We start from the raw sequence: 22681 nt of genomic DNA, 5'->3' as shown, positions 1-22681 counted from the left end.
GGCTGGGCAGGCAGCCTGTCTGATTTACGCCCAGACCAGGACCAGGTATCCCAGGGAGAAATCAGAGCGGGAACTTCCTTTTGTTAAGTTAATTCTAAGTATTCAAAGACCACTTAACAAGTCTGCACCCCCAGCCCTTAGTCACATTCCTAAAGAATCCTTAAAAGGGGGAACCCTCGGCCTTTTGGGGCGCTCCTCTCTCTGAGGTCGCCCACACTTTCTAGGTGTGTATCCTTTTTATATTTTCCCTACATTTCAGGGGTGCCTCCTCTCTAGGGCAGCCCACACTCCCCTTTCTCCAAGTGTGCTCCTTTTGCCTTAAATAAACTTCTCACTTAGACGCATTGTCTCTGCGCCTTCCCAGTACTAAGTGTTTTAGTACTTTGCTTTGCCGTTCTAATCCTGCAAATTCTGGCTTTAACCTTCACTCTATCCTATCTCAGACAAGTAGGGAGGGTGCTGCTGGGAGCTCAGACCTGGGCTGGCAAATTACCGTCACCTGGGTGGCCAGGAACTGCAATTTACATCATCCTCTTTAGTAACCTGCCTGAAAGTCTCCCCTCTTTACCTACAGGAAGTTGACAGAACATAATCTCACTCCATCCAGTGCTCTGCGGCTCCCCCAAAGCCCTGGGTGGTAGGGACTCAGTTCCCATGCCATGCAAATCCAGGCAGCCGCTGCTGGACGCCAGGTGATCCTGCCTTAAGGAGTTAGCAGGGGTTGTACCCCATGCTGAGTAGCTGTTCAGTGACCTTCCTTTATTATTCTATTCTGTCATTCCCTATCACTCATACTTTAATGAATTCCTTCCTCACTTTGTCCTCTGACTTCCCTGCTGCATCAACCAACCAAACTCTCCCTAACAGTAATACAACCAGTGTTTTTAATTGGTCCTGTTTCAAGGAAAGCAGATTCTTATTTAGCTTATGCAAATAAACATACTGCCATAAAATATAAAAATAGTCAGAGTTTTTAAAATTTTGGAGTGATCAGGTAGAAAGATGTTTCAATTCTGCTTACAAAGGTATTGTCATTTACTAAACTGTTGTCAGCTTAAGAGAAGAAAGCTTAAAACACTTTATCAGCAACATCTGAAACAAAAAGCCACAAAATCATTTTCTTTAGTTTAATCTTATGTAATACTTGCTCTGCTGAAATCCAGTTCTTTATACTAGTTTAGCAGTTATAAAGTGACTATAAACGACAAAAAACTTAGAAATGACAATGGTTAAAGATTTGATGAGAGCTTACTGTAAGATAGTTGACATAAGGAAATTTGGATATTTCTGTAACAAAACATTCAGTCACAAAGTTTAGCATCATTCCCTTTGACAGTACTTTCCAGGTAATTAAGCAGGTAATTATATATCAGATAAAAAAGCCAAATTAGCCAAATATTTTCCCCAGTGAGGAGAAAAAATTCCACTGAAGTGTTCCAGGCGCCCTCTGGAAAATATCAGAGTGAACCAGAGGGAAAAAGCACCTTTTTGAATTTGATTCTGGGAAGCTGTCAGGAGAGTTTTTAAGTCGCTTGCTTAAACAGAATCATAGGTCACTAATCAGAATGACAATAAAAGATTTTAAAGGCAAATACAGAAGGTTACATAGTCTTTAGACAACTCATTGAGACTTAAAGCATGAAAAACTGCTTTGATAAAACAATCAGAAAATCCTTTACAATATTTCAACATTAACAGCAGACTAATACACAAAAAATTCTAATTTTCCTGTGTACTTGATATCAAGACATTTGCTTTAATTTCATACAGCATGACTATATCAATTTTTCCAAACTTTCTACAACTTTCTTTTTACATTCAGAGTTCTTCCTCTTTAAATAAACAACTGTACTTCAGAACAGTTACCTTCTTTTACCCTCAACAAAACAAACTTCTGTTCCTTATACCTTCTCTTATTAAAACACACATCTTTTCTAGCAAGCAGAGATGTTTTCTTTATAACTTTTGATAAGGAAAATAGTCAACACAGCCATCAAGGTCAGCAAACCGCTTTTTTCCTCCAGTTGGCAAAGCACTCCCAGCTTCCCCCCTCCCCTCCTCTGGGCTCCCCTTTTGCCCTGCGCATGCATGCCGAAATGCCACCTATCAAAATAATACAAATTGCTCCCCTTGCTTGTGCTCAGGGCTCAGACCTTGGGAGATTACTACTCCCTGGGCCTGGTGTGAAATAAACCTCAACACTCCAAGACCTCCGAGTGCTGCTTGGTTCCTCCATCAGTGACCCAGTCCAGGTTTCTCCAGTATTTTCCGTAACACTTTAAGTAGTTTTATTTAGAACTTAAAACCATTAGGAACCTTCATTTTCAGTGAACACTGAGAAGTGGGATATTGTAAACCATTACACTAGCATTCTTTAGATTAACAAATTTATGAACACACTTTGTAATTTCTGTAACCATGTGCTTTACAGTACAGTTTCTCACTAAGCACAAAATATTGAGACAGGGACTGTGAATGTAGTCAGAGCAGGGTGAGGGCCTCCAGGAAAAGAAGGCAGAATATTTACAGTCAAAGCAATGTAACAATGGGCAAAGAAATACCCACTGAAACTGCTAAGCATTATGCAAAGGAAAGATCTCACTAATTCTCTAGGGTAAAGATACAGACATCTTAAGTGAGATCAGTTAAAGGTCAAAAAGCCAGGAGCAACTAGGCCTGGAATGTTTGAGTGTTTTGCGAGGGTATCAGCATAACGCGTGACCCCACTGTCAGTCCTAACAACCAGACTTTGATCCAGCTCTCCTTGAGGACAGGGCAGGTGGTACAAGTCCACAGCCCTAATCCTTTTTTTTGATATTCTCAAAAAATCCTCAACTGCCTATAAAACCCCCTAGACAATGCACCACTACAGGCTCTCTTGTCCCATCCTGGCATGAGCCAGGAGCTCTTCCCTCTCACTTTATTTCTAAATAAAAGCCTGTACCTTGCTCTCCTACCTTGGGTGTTTATGAAGCTCATTCTTCAGCTTCATGAGGAAGAACCCCAGCATCAATATCCCTACTTAACTTAGCAAAACATTAAGGTTTTAGGTTACCACAAAGATTCTCAGGCTGTTTGCAGGTATACACACTGTAACACACTATTATTAAGAGGTTCACTTGCTACACTTTGTTTACTTATTCCCAACAACCACGCTAGATTACCCACACAACTTTTACCAAATATTAGACAAAGTCAAGCCTCTTTTTAAGCATTTTTTCTTGATATCATCAACTTCAATGACTTTAGGTAAACTTAGACAGCTGATAACCATTAGGGCCATGTCTGTTTCAGTTTGATTTAAATTAGCATTAATGCTTAATATTTTCTATTAGAATTTTCTGGAAGTTTTAGAATGCCCAATTTTCACAAGTGCTTGTCTTTAAATCAATTTTTATTAATACCACCCAGAGGTAGAAAAATATTTTTCATTTACACAGACACACAAACATCCAGATTGAGACGTAACAACTACAGTTAGCAACACTTTTCATAAAAGAACACATACATAGACAGATGAAACTGATAAAGATTTGAGTTACTAATATCCAATTGCCTTCCTTCTTTTTAGCTTACTTGATTAAAAGTATCTCAGTTTTCAACAATACATTCTAAGGGCAAGCAATTTACGTAACTGGGTTAAGGTTTAAATGGCCCCAGATGAAGAGGGCCAATGAAGGCTTTGTACTGGTAGGGACTGTGTGTGTGTCTAGGGGGCTGGAAATGAAATGCAAGTACAATTCTAGCAGCAGTTATTTAAAGCTAGGCTATATTGCAGAAGATAAATTTCTTCCATTTCAGGGAGTCTAGTTTAAAAACCTCCCAATTTGTGAAGATAATGATGAACCCAGTAACCAGAATAGATTTTCACCAAAAAATTTTAGAAAACTAGTTACATATTGTAGTAGTTCATGGACTTTTGACTATTTTCCTTCTTTGTGGCAAAATATATTTCGCTGCATAACTTTATTATATTGCATACTTCTCTCAGGGGCCAAGTCTTTCTAATAAGAGAGTATGTATTGAGGCCAGGCTTGTGTACAAAAGATCAAACACTTTTTCAGGGTCTAGGGATCAAATTTCCTAGTTTTCTCTGCACAAGCTTTAGTCATTCCTTGAGAGCCTCCTGCCTGTCTGATAAGTGCAGGGACTGTGTGACCTCTCGCTGAGTATACCCAAGATCATTCCTTGAGAGTCCCCTGCCTGTCTATTAGCAGCCAATCTCCATGTCCTGCTAGTTGTTCAGCAGTTATAAGAATCAGAGGATTGGCATGCTTATTTCTCAAAGCTTATGCTTTTGCTTCTTCATACCACCACATCTTAAACTGCAAAAGTCAGAAAAGTCTAGACAAGTACGAGCCAATAAATCCCAGTCATGAGGGATCATCCTTTCTTGTTCTGCCAACCCCCTCAAGAGACTCACAACGAAAGGAGAATTAGTACCATAAGAGGAAATAGCCTATTTAAAGTCTTTCTATGTCTTGTAAGGTATAGATGTATAATGTGCTCTGACCCCTCCTTGTGGAAAATCAGGATCCTCATTTGGCCCAAAGGGAACTAGATTGACTAGTGCCACTAACGGTGTCAGGTAAGCATCTATATCACCCTCCCTTCGGGCTCTGCGTATGCCTGCGGCAAAGGCAAACACAGCAGGAACAGGAGCTGAGGGTTTTTTAGGATGAAAGGAACAAATGGGACTCTCATCAATCTCTGAAGAAGAAGAAGATGATGAAGAGGAGATAGACAGATGTGGGGATGAAGATCGTTTACTTGACTTCACCACATCATCTAAAAGTTCTCTCTCATGCTCCTGTGTGTCTGATTTGGTTTCAGGCAGTGGGAGAGTTCGCAAAGGTTGTAAGGCTAGTGATCAAATTACACATAACGACCAAACAGGCACAGGGATACTAATTTCCCTGTCTGTGAGCCTTTTTAAAATCTCTTAGGATTGGATTAAAGATGGCAGCATGAGAGGAGAGACAGAGGCTTCCTCCTAAAACCGGATACAATTAGAACACATAGTTGGTGCAACTAATCCTGAGAGAGCAACAGGAAGAGGCCAGTGCCCGGGAGAAAGGAGCACACCTCAGCGAATGGGGTAACGTACAAGAGCTGTGGCTCCGTGGGACCCAAGCCCCTCCCCCACCCCAGCTCACTGGCTGCTCTGGGACAAAGACTTATAACTGTGTGCCCGGCCCACTGGCTTAGGCAGTGGACATAGGCACAGCAGCCGGGAGGCGGGGAACAGCTCTTCCCAACCCCCCAGGCATCAAACCCGCTCCCCTGTGACCCCCGACAATGCTTCAGAGGCTGGGCAGCTCCAGAGACTACAGCTTCTGGACACTAGAGGGCGCCATATAGAAACATTAAACGCCAAAGGAACCTTGTCCAGAGTAAAATTACTAATACAACTCCTGAGAAAGATTTAAACGATATGGACCACGTGACTCTTCCTGAAAGGGAGGTCAAAATAAAAATCATCAACATTCTAATGGAGATACGGAAAGACATCCAAGAACTCAGGGATGAATTCAGGTCGGAGATCCAATTGTTGAAGAGCACGATGGAGGGTATTAAAAGCAGGTTGGATAGGGTGGAGGAGACAATAAATGAAATATAAACTAGAGAAGAGGAATACAAAGAAGTTGAGGCACAGAGAGAAAAAAGGATCTCTAAGAATGAAAGAATATTGAGAGAACTGTGTGACCAATCCAAGCGGAACAATATTCACATTATAGGGATACCAGAAGAAGGAGAGAGAGAGAAAGGGATAGAAAGTGTCTTTGAGGAGGTAGTTGCTGAAAACTTCCCCAATCTGGGGAAGGAGATGGTCTCTCAGGCCATGGAGATCCACAGATCTCCCAACACAAGGGACCCAAGGAAGACAAACCCAAGACACATAGTAATTAACAAAGGAAAGATAAAGGATAAGGACAGAAATGCTAAAAGCAGCCAGAGAGAGAGATAAGATCACATACAAAGGAAAGCCCATCAGGCTAACATCAGACTTCTCAGCAAAAACCTTACAGGCCAGGAGTGGCATGATGTGTTTAAGGCCATGAAGCAGAAGGGCCTGGAACGAAGATTACTTTATCTGGCAAGATTATCATTTAAATTTGAAGGAGGGATTCAACAATTTCCAGATAAGCAAAAGCTGAGAGAATTTACCTTCCACAAACCATCTCTACAGTCTATTTTGGAGGGACTGCTATAGATGGAAGTGTTCCTAAGGTTGAATAGCTGTCACCAGAGGTGATAAAAACACAGTAAAGAAAGTAGAACAGCTAATTATGAAGCAAATGCAAAATTAAATTAACTATCCTCAAAGTCAATCAAGGGACAGACAAAAAGTACAGAATTTGATACCTAATATATAAAGAATGAAGGAGGAAGAAAAAGGAGGAGAAAAAGAAAAGAACCTTTAGATTGTGTTTGTAACAGCATACTAAGTGAGTTGAGTTAGACTCTTAGATAGTAAGGAAAGTAACCTGGAACCTTTGGTAACAACAAATCTAAAGCCTGAAATGGCAATAAGTACTATCGATAATCACCCTAAATGTAAATGGATTGAGTGCACCAATCAAAAGACAGAGAGTCACTGAATGGATAAAAAAACAAGACCCATGTATATGTTGCTTACAAGAGACTCACCTCAAACCCAAAGACATGCACAGACTAAAAGTCAAGGGACGGGAAAAGATATTTCATGCAAACAATAGGGAGAAAAAAGCAGATGTTGCAGTACTAGTATAAGACAAAATAAACTTCAAAACAAAGAAAGTAACAAGAGATAAAGAAGAACATTGCATAATGATAAAGGGCTCAGTCCAACAACAGGATATAACCATTATAAATATATATGAACCCAACACAGGAGCACCAGCATATGTGAAACAAATACTAACAGAACTAAAGGAGGAAATAGAATGCAATAAATTCATTTTAGGAGACTTCAACACACCATTCACTCCAAAGGACAGATCCACCAGACAGAAAATAAGTAAGGACACAGAGGCACTGATCAACACACTAGAACAGATGGACCTAATAGACATCTACTGAGCTCTACATCCAAAAGCAACAGGATATACATTCTTCTCAAGTGCACATGGAACATTCTCCAGAATGGATCACATACTAGGCCACAAAAAGAGCATCAGTAAATTCCAAAAGATTGAAATCCTACCAACCAACTTTTCAGGCCACAAAGGCATAAAACTAGAAATAAATTGTACAAAGAAAGCAAAAAGGCTCACAAACACATGGAGGCTTAACAACATGCTTCTAAATAGTCAATGGATCAACGACCAAATTAAAATGGAGATCCAGCAATATATGGAAACAAATGACAACAACAACACAAAGCCCCAACTACTGTGGGATGCAGCGAAAGCAGTCTTAAGAGGAAAGTATATAGCAATCCATGCATATTTAAAGAAGGAAGAACAAATCCAAATGAATAGTCTAACGTCACAATTATCAAAATTGGAAAAAGAAGAACAAATGAGGCCTAAAGTCAGCAGAAGGAGGGACATAATAAAGATCAGAGAAGAAATAAATAAAATTGAGAAGAATAAAACAATAGAAAAAAATCAATGAAACCAAGAGCTGGTTCTTTGAGAAAATAAACAAAATAGATAAGCCTCTAGCCAGACTTATTAAGAGAAAAAGAGAATCAACACACATCATCAGAATCAGAAACGAGAAAGGAAAAATCATGACGGACCCAATAGAAATACAAAGAATTATTAGACACTACTATGAAAACCTATATGCTAAGAAGCTGGAAAACCTAGAAGAAATGGACAACTTCCTACAAAAATACAACCTTCCAAGACTGACCAAGGAATAAACACAAAATCTAAACAAACCAATTACCAGCAAAGAAATTGAAGCAGTAATCAAAAAAACCACCCAAGAAAAAAAAACCCAGGCCAGATGGATTTACCTCGGAATTTTATCAGACATACAGAGAAGATATAATTCCCATTCTCCTTAAAGTTTTCCAAAAAATAGAAGAGGAGGGAATACTCCCAAACTCATTCTATGAAGCCAGCATCACCCTAATACCAAAACCAGGCAAAGACCCCACCAAAAAAGAAAATTACAGACCAATATCCCTAATGAACGTAGATGTCAAAATACACAACAAAATATTAGCAAACTAAATTCAAAAATACATCAAAAGGATCATACACCATGACCAAGTGGGATTCATCCCAGGGATGCAAGGATGGTACAACATCCAAAAACCCATCAACATCATCCACCACATCAATGAAAAGGACAAAAACCACATGATCATCTCCATAGATGCTGAAAAAGCATTTGACAAAATTCAACATCCATTCATAATAAAAACTCTCAACAAAATGGGTATAGAGGTCAGGTACCTCAACATAATAAAGGCCATATATGATAAACCCACAGCCACCATCATACTGAACACTGAAAAGCTGAAAGCTTTTCCTCTGAGATCAGGAACAAGACAGCGATGCCCACTATCCCCACTGTTACTCAACATAGTACTGGAGGTCCTAGCCACAGCATTCAGACAAAACAAAGAAATACAAGGAATCCAGATTGGTAAAGAAGTCAAACTGTCACTATTTGCAGATGACATGATATTGTACATAAAAAACCCTAAAGACTCCACTACAAAACTACTAGAACTGATATCGGAATACAGCAACATTGCAGGATACAAAATTAACACACAGAAATCTGTGGCTTTCCTATACACTAACAATGAATTAATAGAAAGAGAAATCAGGAAAACAATTCCATTCACAATAGCATCAAAAAGAATAAAATACCTAGGAATAAACCTTACCAAGGAAGTGAAAGACCTATACCTGACAACTACAAGACACTCTTAAGAGAAATTAAAGAGGACACTAACAAATGGAAACTTATCCCATGCTCCTGGCTAGGAAGAATTAATGTCGTCAAAATGGCCATCCTGCCCAAAACAATATACAGATTTCATGAATCCCTATCAAATTACCAACAACATTCTTCAACGAACTGGAACAGATAGTTCAAAAATTCATATGGAAACACCAAAGACCCCAAATAGCCAAAGCAATCCTGAGAAGGAAGAATAAAGTTGGGAGGATCTCGCTCCTCAACTTCAAGCTCTACTCCAAAACCACAGTAATCAAGACAATTTGGTACTGGCACAAGAACAGAGCCACAGACCAGTGGAACAGAATAGGGACCCCAGATATTAACCCAAACATTTATGGTCAATTAATATATGATAAAGGAGCCATGGACATACAATGGGGAAAATGATAGTCTCTTGAACAGATGGTGTTGGCAAAACTGGACAGCTACATGTAAGAGAATGAAACCGGATCACTGTCTAAACCCATACACAAAAGTAAATTCAAAATGGATCAAAGACCTGAATGTAAGTCATGAAACCATAAAACTCTTAGAAAAAAACTAGGCAAAAATCTCTTAGACATAAACATGAGAGACTTCTCCATGAACGTATTTCCACAGGCAAGGGAAACAAAAGCAAAAATGAACAAGTGGGACTATATCAATCTGAAAAGCTTCTGTACAGCAAAGGACACCATCAATAAAACAGAAAAGCACCCTACAGTATGGGAGAATATATTCATAAATGACAGATCCAATAAAGGGTTGACATCCAAAATATATAAAGAGCTCACACACCTCAACAAACAAAAAGCAAATAATCCAATTAAAAAATGGGCAGAGGAGCTGAACAGACAGTTCTCCAAAGAAGAAATTCAGATGGCCAACAGACACATGAAAAGATGCTCCACATCACTTGTCATCAGAGAAATGCAAATTAAAACCACAATGAGATATCACCTCACACCAGTAAGGATCGCCACCATCCAAAAGACAAACAACAACAAATGTTGGCGAGGTTGTGGAGAAAGGGGAACCCTCCTACACTGCTGGTGGGAATGCAAATTAGTTCAACCATTGTGGAAAGCAGTATGGAGGTTCCTCAAAAAGCTCAAAATAGAAATACTATTTGACCCAGGAATTCCACTTCCAGGAATTTACCCTAAGAATGCAGCACTCCAGTTTGAAAAAGACAGATGCACCCCTACGTTTATCGCAGCACTATTTACAATAGCCAAGAAATGGAAGCAACCTAAATGTCCATCAGTAGATGAATGGATAAAGAAGATGTGGTACATATACACAATGGAATATTATTCAGCCATAAGAAAAAACAGATCCTACCATTTGCAACAACATGGAGCTAGAGGGTATTATGCTCAGTGAAATAAGCCAGGTGAAGAAAGACAAGTACCAAATGATTTCACTCATATGTGGAGTACAAGAACAAAGAAAAACTGAAGAAACAAAACAGCAGCAGAATCACTGAACCCAAGAATGGACTAACGGGTTACCAAAGGGAAAGGGACTGGGTAGAAGGGGTGGGAAGGGAGGGATAAGGGCAGGGAAAAAGAAAGGGGGCCTTAAGATTAGCATGTATAATGTGGGGGGGAGCATAGGGAGGGATGTGCAACACAGAGAAGACAAGTAGTGAGTCTACAGCATCTTACTACACTGATGGACAGTGACTGTAATGGGTTTTGTTGGTGGGGACTTGGTGAAGGAGGGAGTCTAGTAACCATAATGTTCTTCATGTAATTGTAGATTAATGATAATAAAATGAATTTTTTTAAAATCTCTTAATACATTATCCCAATCAGCTTGTCTGAGGGTTCCCTGTGGCAGCAACCAGTGACAATGTTTTTTAATATATTTGTGAAGTTGAGCAAGTCTTTTTTACAAGTTTTCACTCCTGAGGTTTTTAGGAGGGCACGGAGTAATTTTAAATAATCCTCCGGTTTATCTGCTTTAGTTTCGTTTTGGCCCATTACAGTGTCCCTGACGTCTCGACCCTGTCCCTACGTACGCTTTCCCAGGAGTCTTACCGGATCGACGACCTTTGCAGCTTCTCCGCTGTGAGCTTCAGGTCCCTGTTCAGGTGCCACTTGTCAGTCCCCCCCTGCTTCTGACCCGCAGATAAGGGGGGAGACACGATGAGATACCAAAGATCTGAAATGACCAGCCAGGGGACTCGAGGCTTAACAGCATAAGGTGGTGCTGAGAGGGCACCCTTCATATGTATTGAGCACATACATGTTAACAACAATAGAGTTCTGGGGGAGGGGCTTAATACACAATCACTAACTAACTCTAAACTTAATCCTTGGCAGTGTCCAGTCTCCTGGGGCTCAACATCTTACATGGTATTGAAACAATAGCAAGGGTGATTAGGTCACAGAAACTGTTCTGGTCTTGTTTGTTCTGTTCTTGATCACCTATCAGGCATTACAGGAAAAATAATCAAATCATATATGATTATACATTTGATTTCTATACTTGATTTATATATTAACCCTACAGAATTGGAGCAATGAAGATATGAACAATGACTGCTACTTAATCAACATTTCTAGGAGTAATAAGTAATGACTCAGAAACCCACTAATCGTAACAGCAGGTGTCATTCCAACTCACAGAAATCCACATATGCCTCTTCTTTCCCTCCTACTTTCCACCATTCTTTCACTGGCCCCAATATTGATCTTGAGTATATCCATTCTATGCTTCCCAGGCTTCATTTCAAAAGCTAGTGAAAATAATTTTAACTTTCTAGTACTTTTGTCAGAAACACTTGAATAAACATCCAGTAGTGTAATTCTTGCTGGTATGCATGGTTTAGTTATTTTCGTTTTTAAGTCTTCACCAAACAGGCTACCAAGTCTCTGCAGACAAGGACTCTGAGCTTATCCCTCAGTATTTCTCAAAAGATAGCAGAAGCTCAATCAATATTCTTAGAGAATGTAACATAATTAGTCAGCAAACACCTACATTAAGTTGGTTTTTATATATGGCCCTTAGCTAATGTTTTCTTTCTCTTGGTGACAGAGTAAACAGAATTTTTTTAATGGTTTTCCTTTTTCTTAGCAAAGGAAAGATCTTGACAGGTCAAATTTAACTGGATTTGAAGTTATACTGTATCTAGTTAGAGGAAAAAGAAGGAGCAGCATGTTCGTTGATTAGAAAGTCTACAAAGTATTACTGAAGCCAAGTTCTGCCTAGAGCTCTTCAAAATTAGTTAACAGGCTATACTGAGTTTCCAAGTTAGTTAACAGGCTATACTGACCTCTCAATGTGAAAAATACACTGAAACCAGGACAGACAACCCAATGATAACCAAAAACCTAAGAGAAAATTTTCTCCTACTGCAAAAAGAATGGCCTTCAGTTGCTGGAATGTCTCTCACTTCCATAAAGCTATCACAAAATAGATTTAAGTTAGAATGAAATTACTTCCAAGAATATTTGATCATTAACTATTTTCTCGATATCTCATCACTAAAGTTCAAAGTAATTCTGTAAACTAATAAAGTTCTATATAAATGTCTGGTAAGGTTACCAGAACCCAAAAGGTTTTCACTACTCACTAACTAAAGAAGAATTCTACCTGTGTCTTTCAAGACAGGGTATTTACTGTCAACCCAGAGTTCTGGTTCCTATTAAGATGATACACATTTTGCAGGGTACAACAGCATAATACTTAAGTAGCAATTACTTCCTATTTTGACTATTTTCATTTGGTTGACTATTTTGCTTTTATGGATTACTGCACCAGTACACAATAAAAAAGATAAAGAAAGCAGAGCGGTTTAAAAGTTAAATTCAACAAAGGCAACTCTGACTATTATACTTATTATAAATTCACTTACTCTTATAGCCCTTTGAGATTCAACAGCTTTTAAGAGTGCTATTAAAAAATTAGCCTTGTTAAGTTTTAAGATAAGCAATATATTGAATTATAATATAAACATTAGATTTTTTTTTCAGTGTTGGCAATGATTTTCTAGTGTCTGAAAACATACTTTTCCCATGTAACATTTACATATTTAAGGCAATAAACTTTCCAAAATCCTGCCAAATAATGAGTAAAATTAACTCAATTCAAATATATTACTATTTACTAACCTCACATCCTTTAGAATAGCTATCACCAAAAACAGAGAATAACAAATGTTGGTGAGGATGTGGAGAAACTGGAACTCTTTCGTATAAAATGGTCAGCCGCTATAGGAAAACAGTTTAGCAGTTCCTCAAAAAATTAAAAATAGAATTACTATATGATCCAGCAATTCCACTTCTGGGTATATTTGCAAAAGAACTGAAAGCAAGGTCTCAAAGAGATATTTAGATACCCATGTTCATTGCAGTATTATTCACAACAGCCAAAAGATGGATGCAACTTAAGTGTCCATTGGTGGATGAATCAATAAGCAAAAATGCATACATTATATGGAATATTATTCAGCCTTAAAAAGGAAGGAAATTCTGACATAGGCGAGACATGGATAAACTTTGAGTACATTTATGCTAGGTGAAATAAGCCAGTCACAAAGGCACAAATACTGTATAATTCCACTTATATGAGGTAGTCAAATTCATAGAAACAAAAAGTAGAATAGTGGTTGCTAGGGTCTGGGGAAAGGAGAAAGGGGACTTGTTTAATGGGTATAAAATTTTAGTTTTCCAAGGTTTAAAAAGTTCTGGATATGGTGGCAATGGTTGCACAACAATGTGAATGTGCTTAATGCCACTGAACTATACACTTAAAAATGGTTAAGATAGTAAATTTTGGTATATTTTACCACAATCTAAAATAATAAAATTACTATTTGCATAAAAGCATGGCAACAGTCATGTCACAAAACTGTACAAGAATGTATTTCTCCAGAAATCTATTAAATGAAAGTCTTAATGATCAAATTTATCATATCTCTGGTTGAAAACATAATGGAGTAACATCTTACTAGATTTGGCTAGCAAAAAGTAAAACTCAGTAGACAGGGACCTATGAGCCCATTACACCCATATCCAGTAGCTCCCACACCCCTCCCTCCTCCACCCTCTCTATGGTTCCCAGCAGTCCCCTCTCACTGAACCACTCCTTGGGTATCTCTTACAGCCCAGGTTCATCCCAGACAACCCAGGAATCCAACCCAATCCTAAACCTAAATGCTAAAAATAGTTCTAGGGAGAGAATTCATTTTAATGCCATCTTCTTTCTAAAATGCTATGCTCCACCCATCTCCTATTCTCTAATACATCCCATTCTCTCCAAAAACCAGATTCCAATCATTAGGATGAGGTCTAAAGAACACCTAATCTGAAACTAATCCACAGCAAAATTGTTAAAGCCCCAGGGCCTCCAAAGAATGCTGCTCTACCAGTGTGCCCTGGTCCTCACTCAGCTTCATCCAGCACTCAAACACCCATGAGAGTGCATAAGAACTCCCAGGACAGCTGGCTCAACTTGCAGATTCTCAGGCTCCACCTTCACAGATTTTTACTCAGCAGGCCAAAGATGGGGCTCTGGAATATGCATTCCAAACAAGCAGAGCAAATGACCTGATGCAGCCTAGCACTAACCTAGACTCTCTGATCTGAACTCCCACCCTGCAAATGCCTTGGATACAAAAATCCATATTATCTGGGCTTAAATTTATTATAATCTTAGCTTCCCTCCAACCTTCCTTGAAGAGAGATACATGAATAACCTGAGTGTTCATTGTATGGCACAGAATACATATGTCTTCATCACTGCATAGCTTGGTTTACATCTGTTCTCAGGGCTGCATCACAACTGTCCCCAATGACCTCACAGCTATGATAACCTTTTAAGAAGGAAGGTGTCTTCCTAAGTGAAGAAATAATGTTTCTTCTGAGACCGGCTACAACCTGATTCACCTTCTAAAGGACATCCTGCCTTACCCCTATTTCAGTTGATCTTATAAAGAAAAATACATTTTATATGTTTTCAGTAATTGACTTCTCTTGTAACTGTTTTACCAGTGTGACATTATCCATGCTTACACAAAGGATTTAAAAAGAAAAAAGGAGTTACAAAATATAATGTTTATAACTGTCTGGATGTTTAAAAAGTATGAATTTTAAATTATGAACAAATCAATACTGTTTTCTATATTAAACTCCATATGGACATGTCAACTATATTCAAACATATGACTCACTTCTATACCAGACATATCCAAGGACGAAGGTGAGAGCAATCTGATAAGGAAAAAAAAGGTAATTTGAATAATGTATTGCAATGGAAAGATCACTGGACTCTGGGCTTGCTGTGTTCCAAGGCCAGTTGTGCCATGGCTTGGCTGTGTGACCTGACTGGCGCCAAGGGCAATTATGTCCCTGTCTTCAACAATATTGATAGAGGATATATATGAATCTATGACCTCATAGAAGGACTGGAAAGACAACATACATGAAATGACTTAAGCTGCTGCTATTTCAAAAGAATACATTCCAAATTATCCCAGACAGTATTCTTTATAAAATGATGGTAAATGTTCCACACTGTAAAGTTCTTTTCATTTACTCAAGTTGATTCACTAAGGATGTGCTCTGCAGAAGGCTCTATGCTAGGTACTGCGGACTGGAGAAGAAATCAGTATTAAGGTGTTCCTAGCATGGTCTACATATTTGCAATCTAGTTGGAGAAACAAAGTGTGTATAATGATTTTGAGACAGGGACCATGGATGTAGTCAGAGTAGGGTGAGGGCCTCCGGAGGGGGCAGGGCGAGATATTTGCAGTCAGAGCAATGTAACTACATGCAAGGAAATCCCCCTGCTAAAACTCTATGTTAAACATTGAGCTCTAGAATCATTCTGCAGTGAAATCAGTTAATGTTCCCCCGATAAAGAAGAGTAGCACATGTTTTATTATGCTAACCATTTATAATCATGTGTAAGGTTCACTTTAGCATACTAAAAGGCCCAGGCCTATGTGCTGTTTTTCCTCCTTCAGATCTAATGAAGTGATTTTGCAAACTGCGCAACTAATTTAGCAAGCCCAGGCATAAACAACACAGTAAAAGGCAGGAGGGATTCCACCTTAAAGATAAGATTGCATTTTAATACCCAAGAAGTTAAGACGTTAGAAATTCTTAACTTACTCTTTAGCAAACAATACCTCGGCCCACCTTAGGAGCTGAGCAGGTGGCCTTGTTTCATATGCTCCCAGACCAACATACTGGTATCTCACAGAGAAAGTATCAGAGGAAGTTACTTGTGTTAAGTTAATTCTAAATATTCAGGGACCACTTAAGACCACACCCCTAATTTTTTTCATGTTCTCGAAGAATCCTCAGCTGCCTATAAAACCCCTAGACAATGCACCACTACAGCCTCTCTTGTTCCCTCCTGGCGTGACCCGGGAGCTCTGTCCTTTCACTGTATCTCTAAATAAAAGCCTGTACCTTGCTCTCCTACCCTGTTTGTGAAGCTCATTCTTCGGCTCCGCAAACAAGAACCCCGGCATCAATTTCACCGCTTGCAGGTGACAAAGTGAGTGGTTTAAACAGTACTACGGATTGATCATTCTAACTTTCAGTCCTCTTGTCCATGAGATAGGAAATACACTGTTAATCAATCCTAAGAAACAGAATGTGCAAACCATACGGATGTTTGGTGTCTAGTCCCCGCGATAGCAGACCGTTATGGGAGCTCAATGAAGGGTAAGATGTTGGAAAAAAGGCTTCTCAAAGAAAGTGTGTTAAATAGGCTGAGTATTTCATCTACACTCTCTTTCAATCTTTACAATAATCCTGTTAAGTAGTAACAGCCTCATTTCACAGATGAAAAACAGATTCAGACAGATTAGGTAACATGGCCAGGACAGAAAAAAGGTAGCAAGGTCAGGGTGTGTGAATTCTATTCTGACTTTAAAAAGCCTGAGATCTTTCAACTACCATTGGCCTGTGAAGAGTGGAGAGAGGAAGAAGGCATTCTGGTAGAAGGATCCAATAAACTAAGTTTGAAGCTACGAGTGGTGGAGTGGAAGGGGAAATAAAAAAGCATTGAGCAGTTATGGGAAGTAAGATTAAAGGACAGATTGTGAAAAGGCTAGACTATAGGTGACTACAAAACGTAGGCTTAGCCCCATAAATCAATAAGAGGGAACTGGAGACTGTTTCAGCAGGGCAGTAGAGGATGAAACCAGGGCAATTAGGAATTCGAACTTCACAGCAGGACAGTGATGAACTGGGAAAAATGCATGGCATAATGCAGAATGAATTATTATTTAAAATGCCAAACACTTTATTACTTAAATAAACCCAGTAGCAATAATTCTGTAATAAAATTTTAAAAACCCAGTAGCAATAATTCTGTAATAAAATAAACTATCGATTGTATGGCTCTTTCTTAAAACACATGTCTAGGCACATTTTAAAACTGCTATTATGTCCTACTAATTCTTACAAGGAACAGAAACCACTTCCACATCCAAATGCATCTAAAAAAAGAATACTCCTTAGGTCAGAGGCCACATTTTAAAACATTCACCAGCAATGCCTGAGAGCAAGAAGGGCCAAAAGGAGGAGTAAGAGCAGAAATCCATCACAAAAACTCCTTGGTAAGAAAAACAAAGTTACAAAAAAATTTTATTCTCACATTTACAGAACCATTCAAAACTTTCACAGCAAAAAAGATAAAGACTGACAAATTAGAATATGACTTTCACGTAACTCCAAGTTTACTTTTTCACCCAAATTTAGTTTCCACTTCTCACAAAAAAATCAATACAAAAGCATCAGCCTCCCCACTTATGGGCCAAATTTCCTTTCTCTTTTATGGATATAGAGCTTTTTCGTTTTTTGAGGTTTGGACTGGTGAATTTAGTGCCTCCTTTGCAGCTTATAAACAATCGTCATAATTCTCAAGTTCTCCATCCCGTTCAAATCTTTGCCACAGGAAAAATTCAGTTGTGTTCCATAACCTAATGCTGAGCTGCATCAAGCCAAGGCTCCGTATTGCTAAAATACATTTGAGACCTAGCATAGGCTCATATTAAACCCTTTAGTGACTATCAGATGGACAACAATAACTAATTAGCCAGCAGGGCACACGTGACCCTGGCCCTGCCAGCACCCTAGTCAAAGACACTTTGATGGACTCCCTCATGAACAAGGTGATCATATCACCTTGCAAAGGGGAACTCAGAGACAATTAGGAAACTCAGAATTAGGAAACTCGATGAGAAAAATGTGGAGGGGGTGTGCAGCTGGGGTTTGCAAAGACAATTAGAGTAAACAGAAGTGGTAAAGAAGAGCTATGGAAAAGATAATCATCTTTTCTGCAAAGTATCTGTTGTCACCAGGATGACCTCACTCCCAATTTTGCACTACTAACTTAAATTGAACCTTCCAGAAACTTATGTGAGCTTGAGGTTCTGGGGAGCATAGGAAGTGCTCAAACCACATTTTGATGTTCTCATATCCCTGCAAAGGAAATGTAATGCCTATGCCTAAATAACAAAATATTTTAATTTATTTAGAGAAGGCTAGGCTTCTCAAAAGCTAGATTTGCTTCTGCTGCCAAAGACATTCTCAGACTATGCCCACTGGATTTTCCAACAGTCTCGAGATAAAGTATTAAACATAAAATAAGTAGAACAGAATTATTCAGACAGAACTGTCAGGGCTGACGGTGGTAATGCTCAGGGAAATGCATGTTTTTATTTATCTAGAACAAGTCAAACACCCTACAAATAACTAATTTACAACTCTAACAACCAGAGCCTATTTCTCAAAGCCTCAAGAACTTGTATTGACCAAAAAGTCAATATGCAGTGTCAAAGTTCCCGAGAATAGCCTCTGGCTGTCAACATGAACTTAAGAATCTCTTTCATTCTTGAGCTGTGTAATATTTAAAACCAAGTAAATCGTCCAAGGCCTTAAGAGCATTGACTATACTTTGTTTCTTCTGCAAATTAAAAACTGGTCAGGCGGGCTTTGATGCCCAAATAGAATAAGGTTTGTCGATTTGTGTGTAGCTTCTAACGTGCTACTATGGGTCCATTAAATAGGAAAAACTCTTTCTCTCTGCTAAGCAAGAAGGATAAATTTAGCTGCCACATCTTGAATTAAAGGGGGAAAAAAGTGGGGAGAAGCGTCTCTGAAGAGCTGCAGCAAAACGCAGACCCCACACGCTGGAAGTCAGTCTGCAGCTTCTCTGTCCTGCCGTGGGCGCGAGGGCCAAGTCCGGCAAAAAGGCTCAGGAGACTGTCGCTCCCGTGCCTGGGGCGACTGGGGCAGGGCCTACGGGCGGCCGCAACCAACACTCTCCCGGGCTAGTAGCGCCGGGCGAGAAAGGCGGGGAGTGCGAAGGACTCCCACACCCAGCCCGCCGTCTCGGGACTCAGGAACCCTTCCCGAGGCCGGCAGCCCGCACCTGCCGCCCCGCCCGCCCGCCACCCCGCCACCCCCCATGCCCTTTCAGTCAACGGTCCGGTCCCGGGGACTCACAGTTTCAGCCGCTCGTAGGTCGTGGCCGCCATCCTGCACCACCACCACCTTCCTCCTCCTTCCGCCTGACCCGCCCCACGCCTTCCCCACGGCTACGGAGCTGCAGCTTGCCCAGGCTCTGCAGTGGCTACGGCCCGCTCCCTTTCACCCCTTCTCCCCGCCCCACCGGGTCTGCGAGCAAACGGGAAGCGGCCGCAGTCAAATTTAATGCGCGCCTGGAGAACGCCAGAGACGCTATCCCACGCGAGGATTGGAGCGCGCCGAAGAGGGCCGTGACGTTGCAGGATTGGCGGAGCGAGTTTGAGGGGCGGGGGAAGGCTGAGCATTGTAGGCTGAGGCTGCGCAGGGCTAGAACTGTTGTGGTTATATCTGCGGGTAAAAACTGTGTAAGGAGTGATCTACATCACAGATTTGCTTTTTGCGTACAGGGCCAGTGGCGCAATGGATAACGCGTCTGACTACGGATCAGAAGATTCTAGGTTCGACTCCTGGCTGGCTCGATGTGAGTTTTTTTGCCACGTCGGGGTTTGATGTTACAGCGTCTCCTGGAAAAAGACTGTATCCTGTTTAAGTGTAAAGGTTAAGTATTTTGAACTTTAACGCGACTTTGTCCGAAATGTAAATTGCAAAGCTCTGTATCAACGATGCACAGGAGAAGTCCCTGTAAATGGACTACATTTAGGAAAACACACCTGAAAAATGTTTGCAGTGAAGGGTCGTGCTGTGGTCGGATGTTAGCTACCGGAAGACACAAAAGCACATTTAAGCGGTTTGGGCCTTCTTCCCGGTGGAACGGAAACCCCCACCCCCAGTGATATGAAAAGCGGCGCATTCCCAGTTTTCCAGGATGGCGGGGTCTGTACCTCTCACCCGCGGCGGCGAAGAGAACGGAACGTTGTAGTGCAGCTGCCGCGCTCCGCAGTGTTCAAGGGTCCGCAGCCCTGTTCTCTGACAGCTCCGGGTCCAAAGGCAACCTGGCCCCCAAATTCCACCGAGTTTAACACGACTTTCTCTCTCTTCCAAGAGGAGACCCCAAGGTGATCTAGTGTAGTAGATTATGCCTGGCTGCAAAACCTAAAAAGGCCGAAAGAGTCAGCGGCGGAAAGGGGACTCGAACTAAGAGACGAATGACAGTAGACATTACCCGTTAACCAAATACTCCACCGACCAAGTACATTTTACTGATTCACACTCTTCCCTAAGGAGAAATAATAGAGAATTTGTAAAGTATAGAATATTCTTGGGAATAAAAATAATGTGAATTCCCATCCCAAAATAATTAGTATTAACATCGTGATTTATTTCCTTACTTTTTTTTTTACTTCCACACTTTTAGTAGATGTACTTAACATGTATTCTTCCAAATGTGCCGTTGTAACACAGATAGATGTCTTTGTGTTCTCATATTGTCCCCGTAGTTTTTGTCTGAGATTTAAGGTCATTAAAAAATCTTTGAAGATATTCCACCGGAGAACTAGATATTTTAAGCATTTCTTTTTTTGTTGGAGATTTGAGTTGTCAATTTAACATTCTTAAAAGAAAATGCTGTGTTGAATTAGTTCCGGTATATCATAAATTTCTAGACGTGGATTCATCAGGTAGACATTTTTAAGGTCTCTTTCCTGGGTATTTTTGAGACTTAGTACATACTTTCTAATTGCCCTCCTGAAAAATCAAACCAGCACACACTTCCATCAGTTAACATGTTTACTTGCATGCTAACCAGCATGAGACATACACATTTTGATTTCTTTGCAATTTTCATGATTGAAAAACAGAATTTCCATTTACTTACATTTATTATTTGATGTATATATTTTCCCTTGATGTATGTATTCAACTTTTTCTCATAAAGGATATGAATTCTTTGGCTATCGAACACATTGCAGTCTTTCCAGTTTATTGTTTGCCTTTTCCTTAGAATGCTTTTGAATCTAATTTTCACTTTTGTATATTCCAATTTACCAATATTTTAGTTTTTTCTACTGCATATGTGCCCTTTTCTGTTTGTATTGTTTTTTCCATTTACTTTAATCCATTTGTAATTTATTTTGTTGATCAGCTTAATGGAAAGATCAAATAAGTCTTAAAAACCTATCATTCTTATTGAGCAATTAGTAGCTTTAAGGTCCTTTACTTGGACTACTTCCATCAATCCTACAACAATCCCCTAAATTCAGTTCAGTTGTTTCCCATTTTTACCTGTGAGAGAAATAAACTTGCTTAAATTGAACCATGAGGTGGTAGAAACTGAGTTAGAACTTGAGTTATGGGCTCTTAACCCCAAAGCTGTCCTGCCTATGGACTTACTGTGCACCAGAGTGACTACATGAGTGACTCGAGGCCACCAGAGAGTGTCTCAGTGACTCATGCCCTGTGTGGGCATGAATGGTGATCACATATGCACCTCACCACTTCTCCCCAGCTATTTAGCAATCAGAAGTCCTCATCTCTAGTCTTAATGATGTTTCTGCTCACCAGTTTGGGGCCCTTGAACATTTCCTCTCCTTTAATAAAATGGGAATTTTAGTTGCAGCTTATCTTGTAAGGCTTTAAGAATTCTTTCAGCTGAGCAGTCACTACACTGCAGAGAGCTCCCACCTGGGCTGTCTGAACATGTCACATTGTAGAAGTTCTGTCACGACCAGAACTAAGAGACACAAAGGCTGACCTTTCTTCACCAGTTGTGTAAAATAAGCCAAGGCCTTTGTGAACATTTAGTGAAACAGAAAATTGGAAACTAATCTGAGCAGAAATAGCCATTCTTCAAGATTTTTTAAAGCCAAACAAGCCAAAATCAGATTCAATGGAAAGCAATGGTCAGGGTAAGAAATAAGCCAAGGGTAGGTTAGATAAACTGACATCCTCAGCCAAGTTTTTAGTATGGTGAAATTACGTTAACTGTGTGAATACAAATAAAATGTTGTAGAAAATCTGCCATGGGGCTTCCCATGGAAACAATCCAAGCCATAGATGAATTTTTTTTTGGTATCGTTAATGTACAATTACTTGAACATTGTGGTTACTAGACTCCCCTATCATCAAGTCCCCCCCACATACCCCATTACAGTCACTGTCCATCAGCGTAGTAAGATGCTATATAATCATTACTTGTCTTCTCTGTATATACTGCCTTCCCCATGTCCCCGCCCCCCTACATTATGTGTGCTAATCGTAATGCCCAATTTTCCCCCTTATCCTTCCCTTCCCACCTATCCTCCCCAGTCCCCTTCCCTTTGGTAACTGTTAGTCCATTCTTGGGTTCTGTGAGTCTACTGCTGTTTTGTTCCTTCAGTTTTTTCTTTGTTCTTATACTC

The 22681-nt window shown here is 40.0% G+C and overlaps 1 protein-coding gene and 1 non-coding gene across 2 annotated transcripts in view; one reads left to right on the top strand and one right to left on the bottom strand.

Annotated features, from left to right (window-relative positions):
* Positions 1-19523, bottom strand: part of SACM1L (SAC1 like phosphatidylinositide phosphatase) — a 104498-nt gene extending 84975 nt beyond the window's left edge. Inside the window, exon 1 of the mRNA XM_037005606.2 lies at positions 19365-19523. Coding sequence (XP_036861501.2) covers positions 19365-19396 — 32 coding nt within the window. The 5' untranslated portion in view covers positions 19397-19523. The remainder of the gene's footprint in view (positions 1-19364) is intronic.
* A 268-nt stretch (positions 19524-19791) lies between these two features.
* TRNAR-ACG (transfer RNA arginine (anticodon ACG)) lies at positions 19792-19864 on the top strand. Its single transcript has one exon. It is a non-coding gene; the product is annotated as a tRNA-Arg (tRNA).
* Positions 19865-22681: the final 2817 nt, after the last annotated feature.

This window comes from Manis javanica, chromosome 3, assembly GCF_040802235.1.
Source record: "Manis javanica isolate MJ-LG chromosome 3, MJ_LKY, whole genome shotgun sequence".
Lineage (NCBI taxonomy): Eukaryota > Metazoa > Chordata > Mammalia > Pholidota > Manidae > Manis > Manis javanica.
The sequence above is the reverse complement of the archived record's forward strand: the minus strand, read 5'-3'. Positions and strand labels throughout refer to the sequence as shown.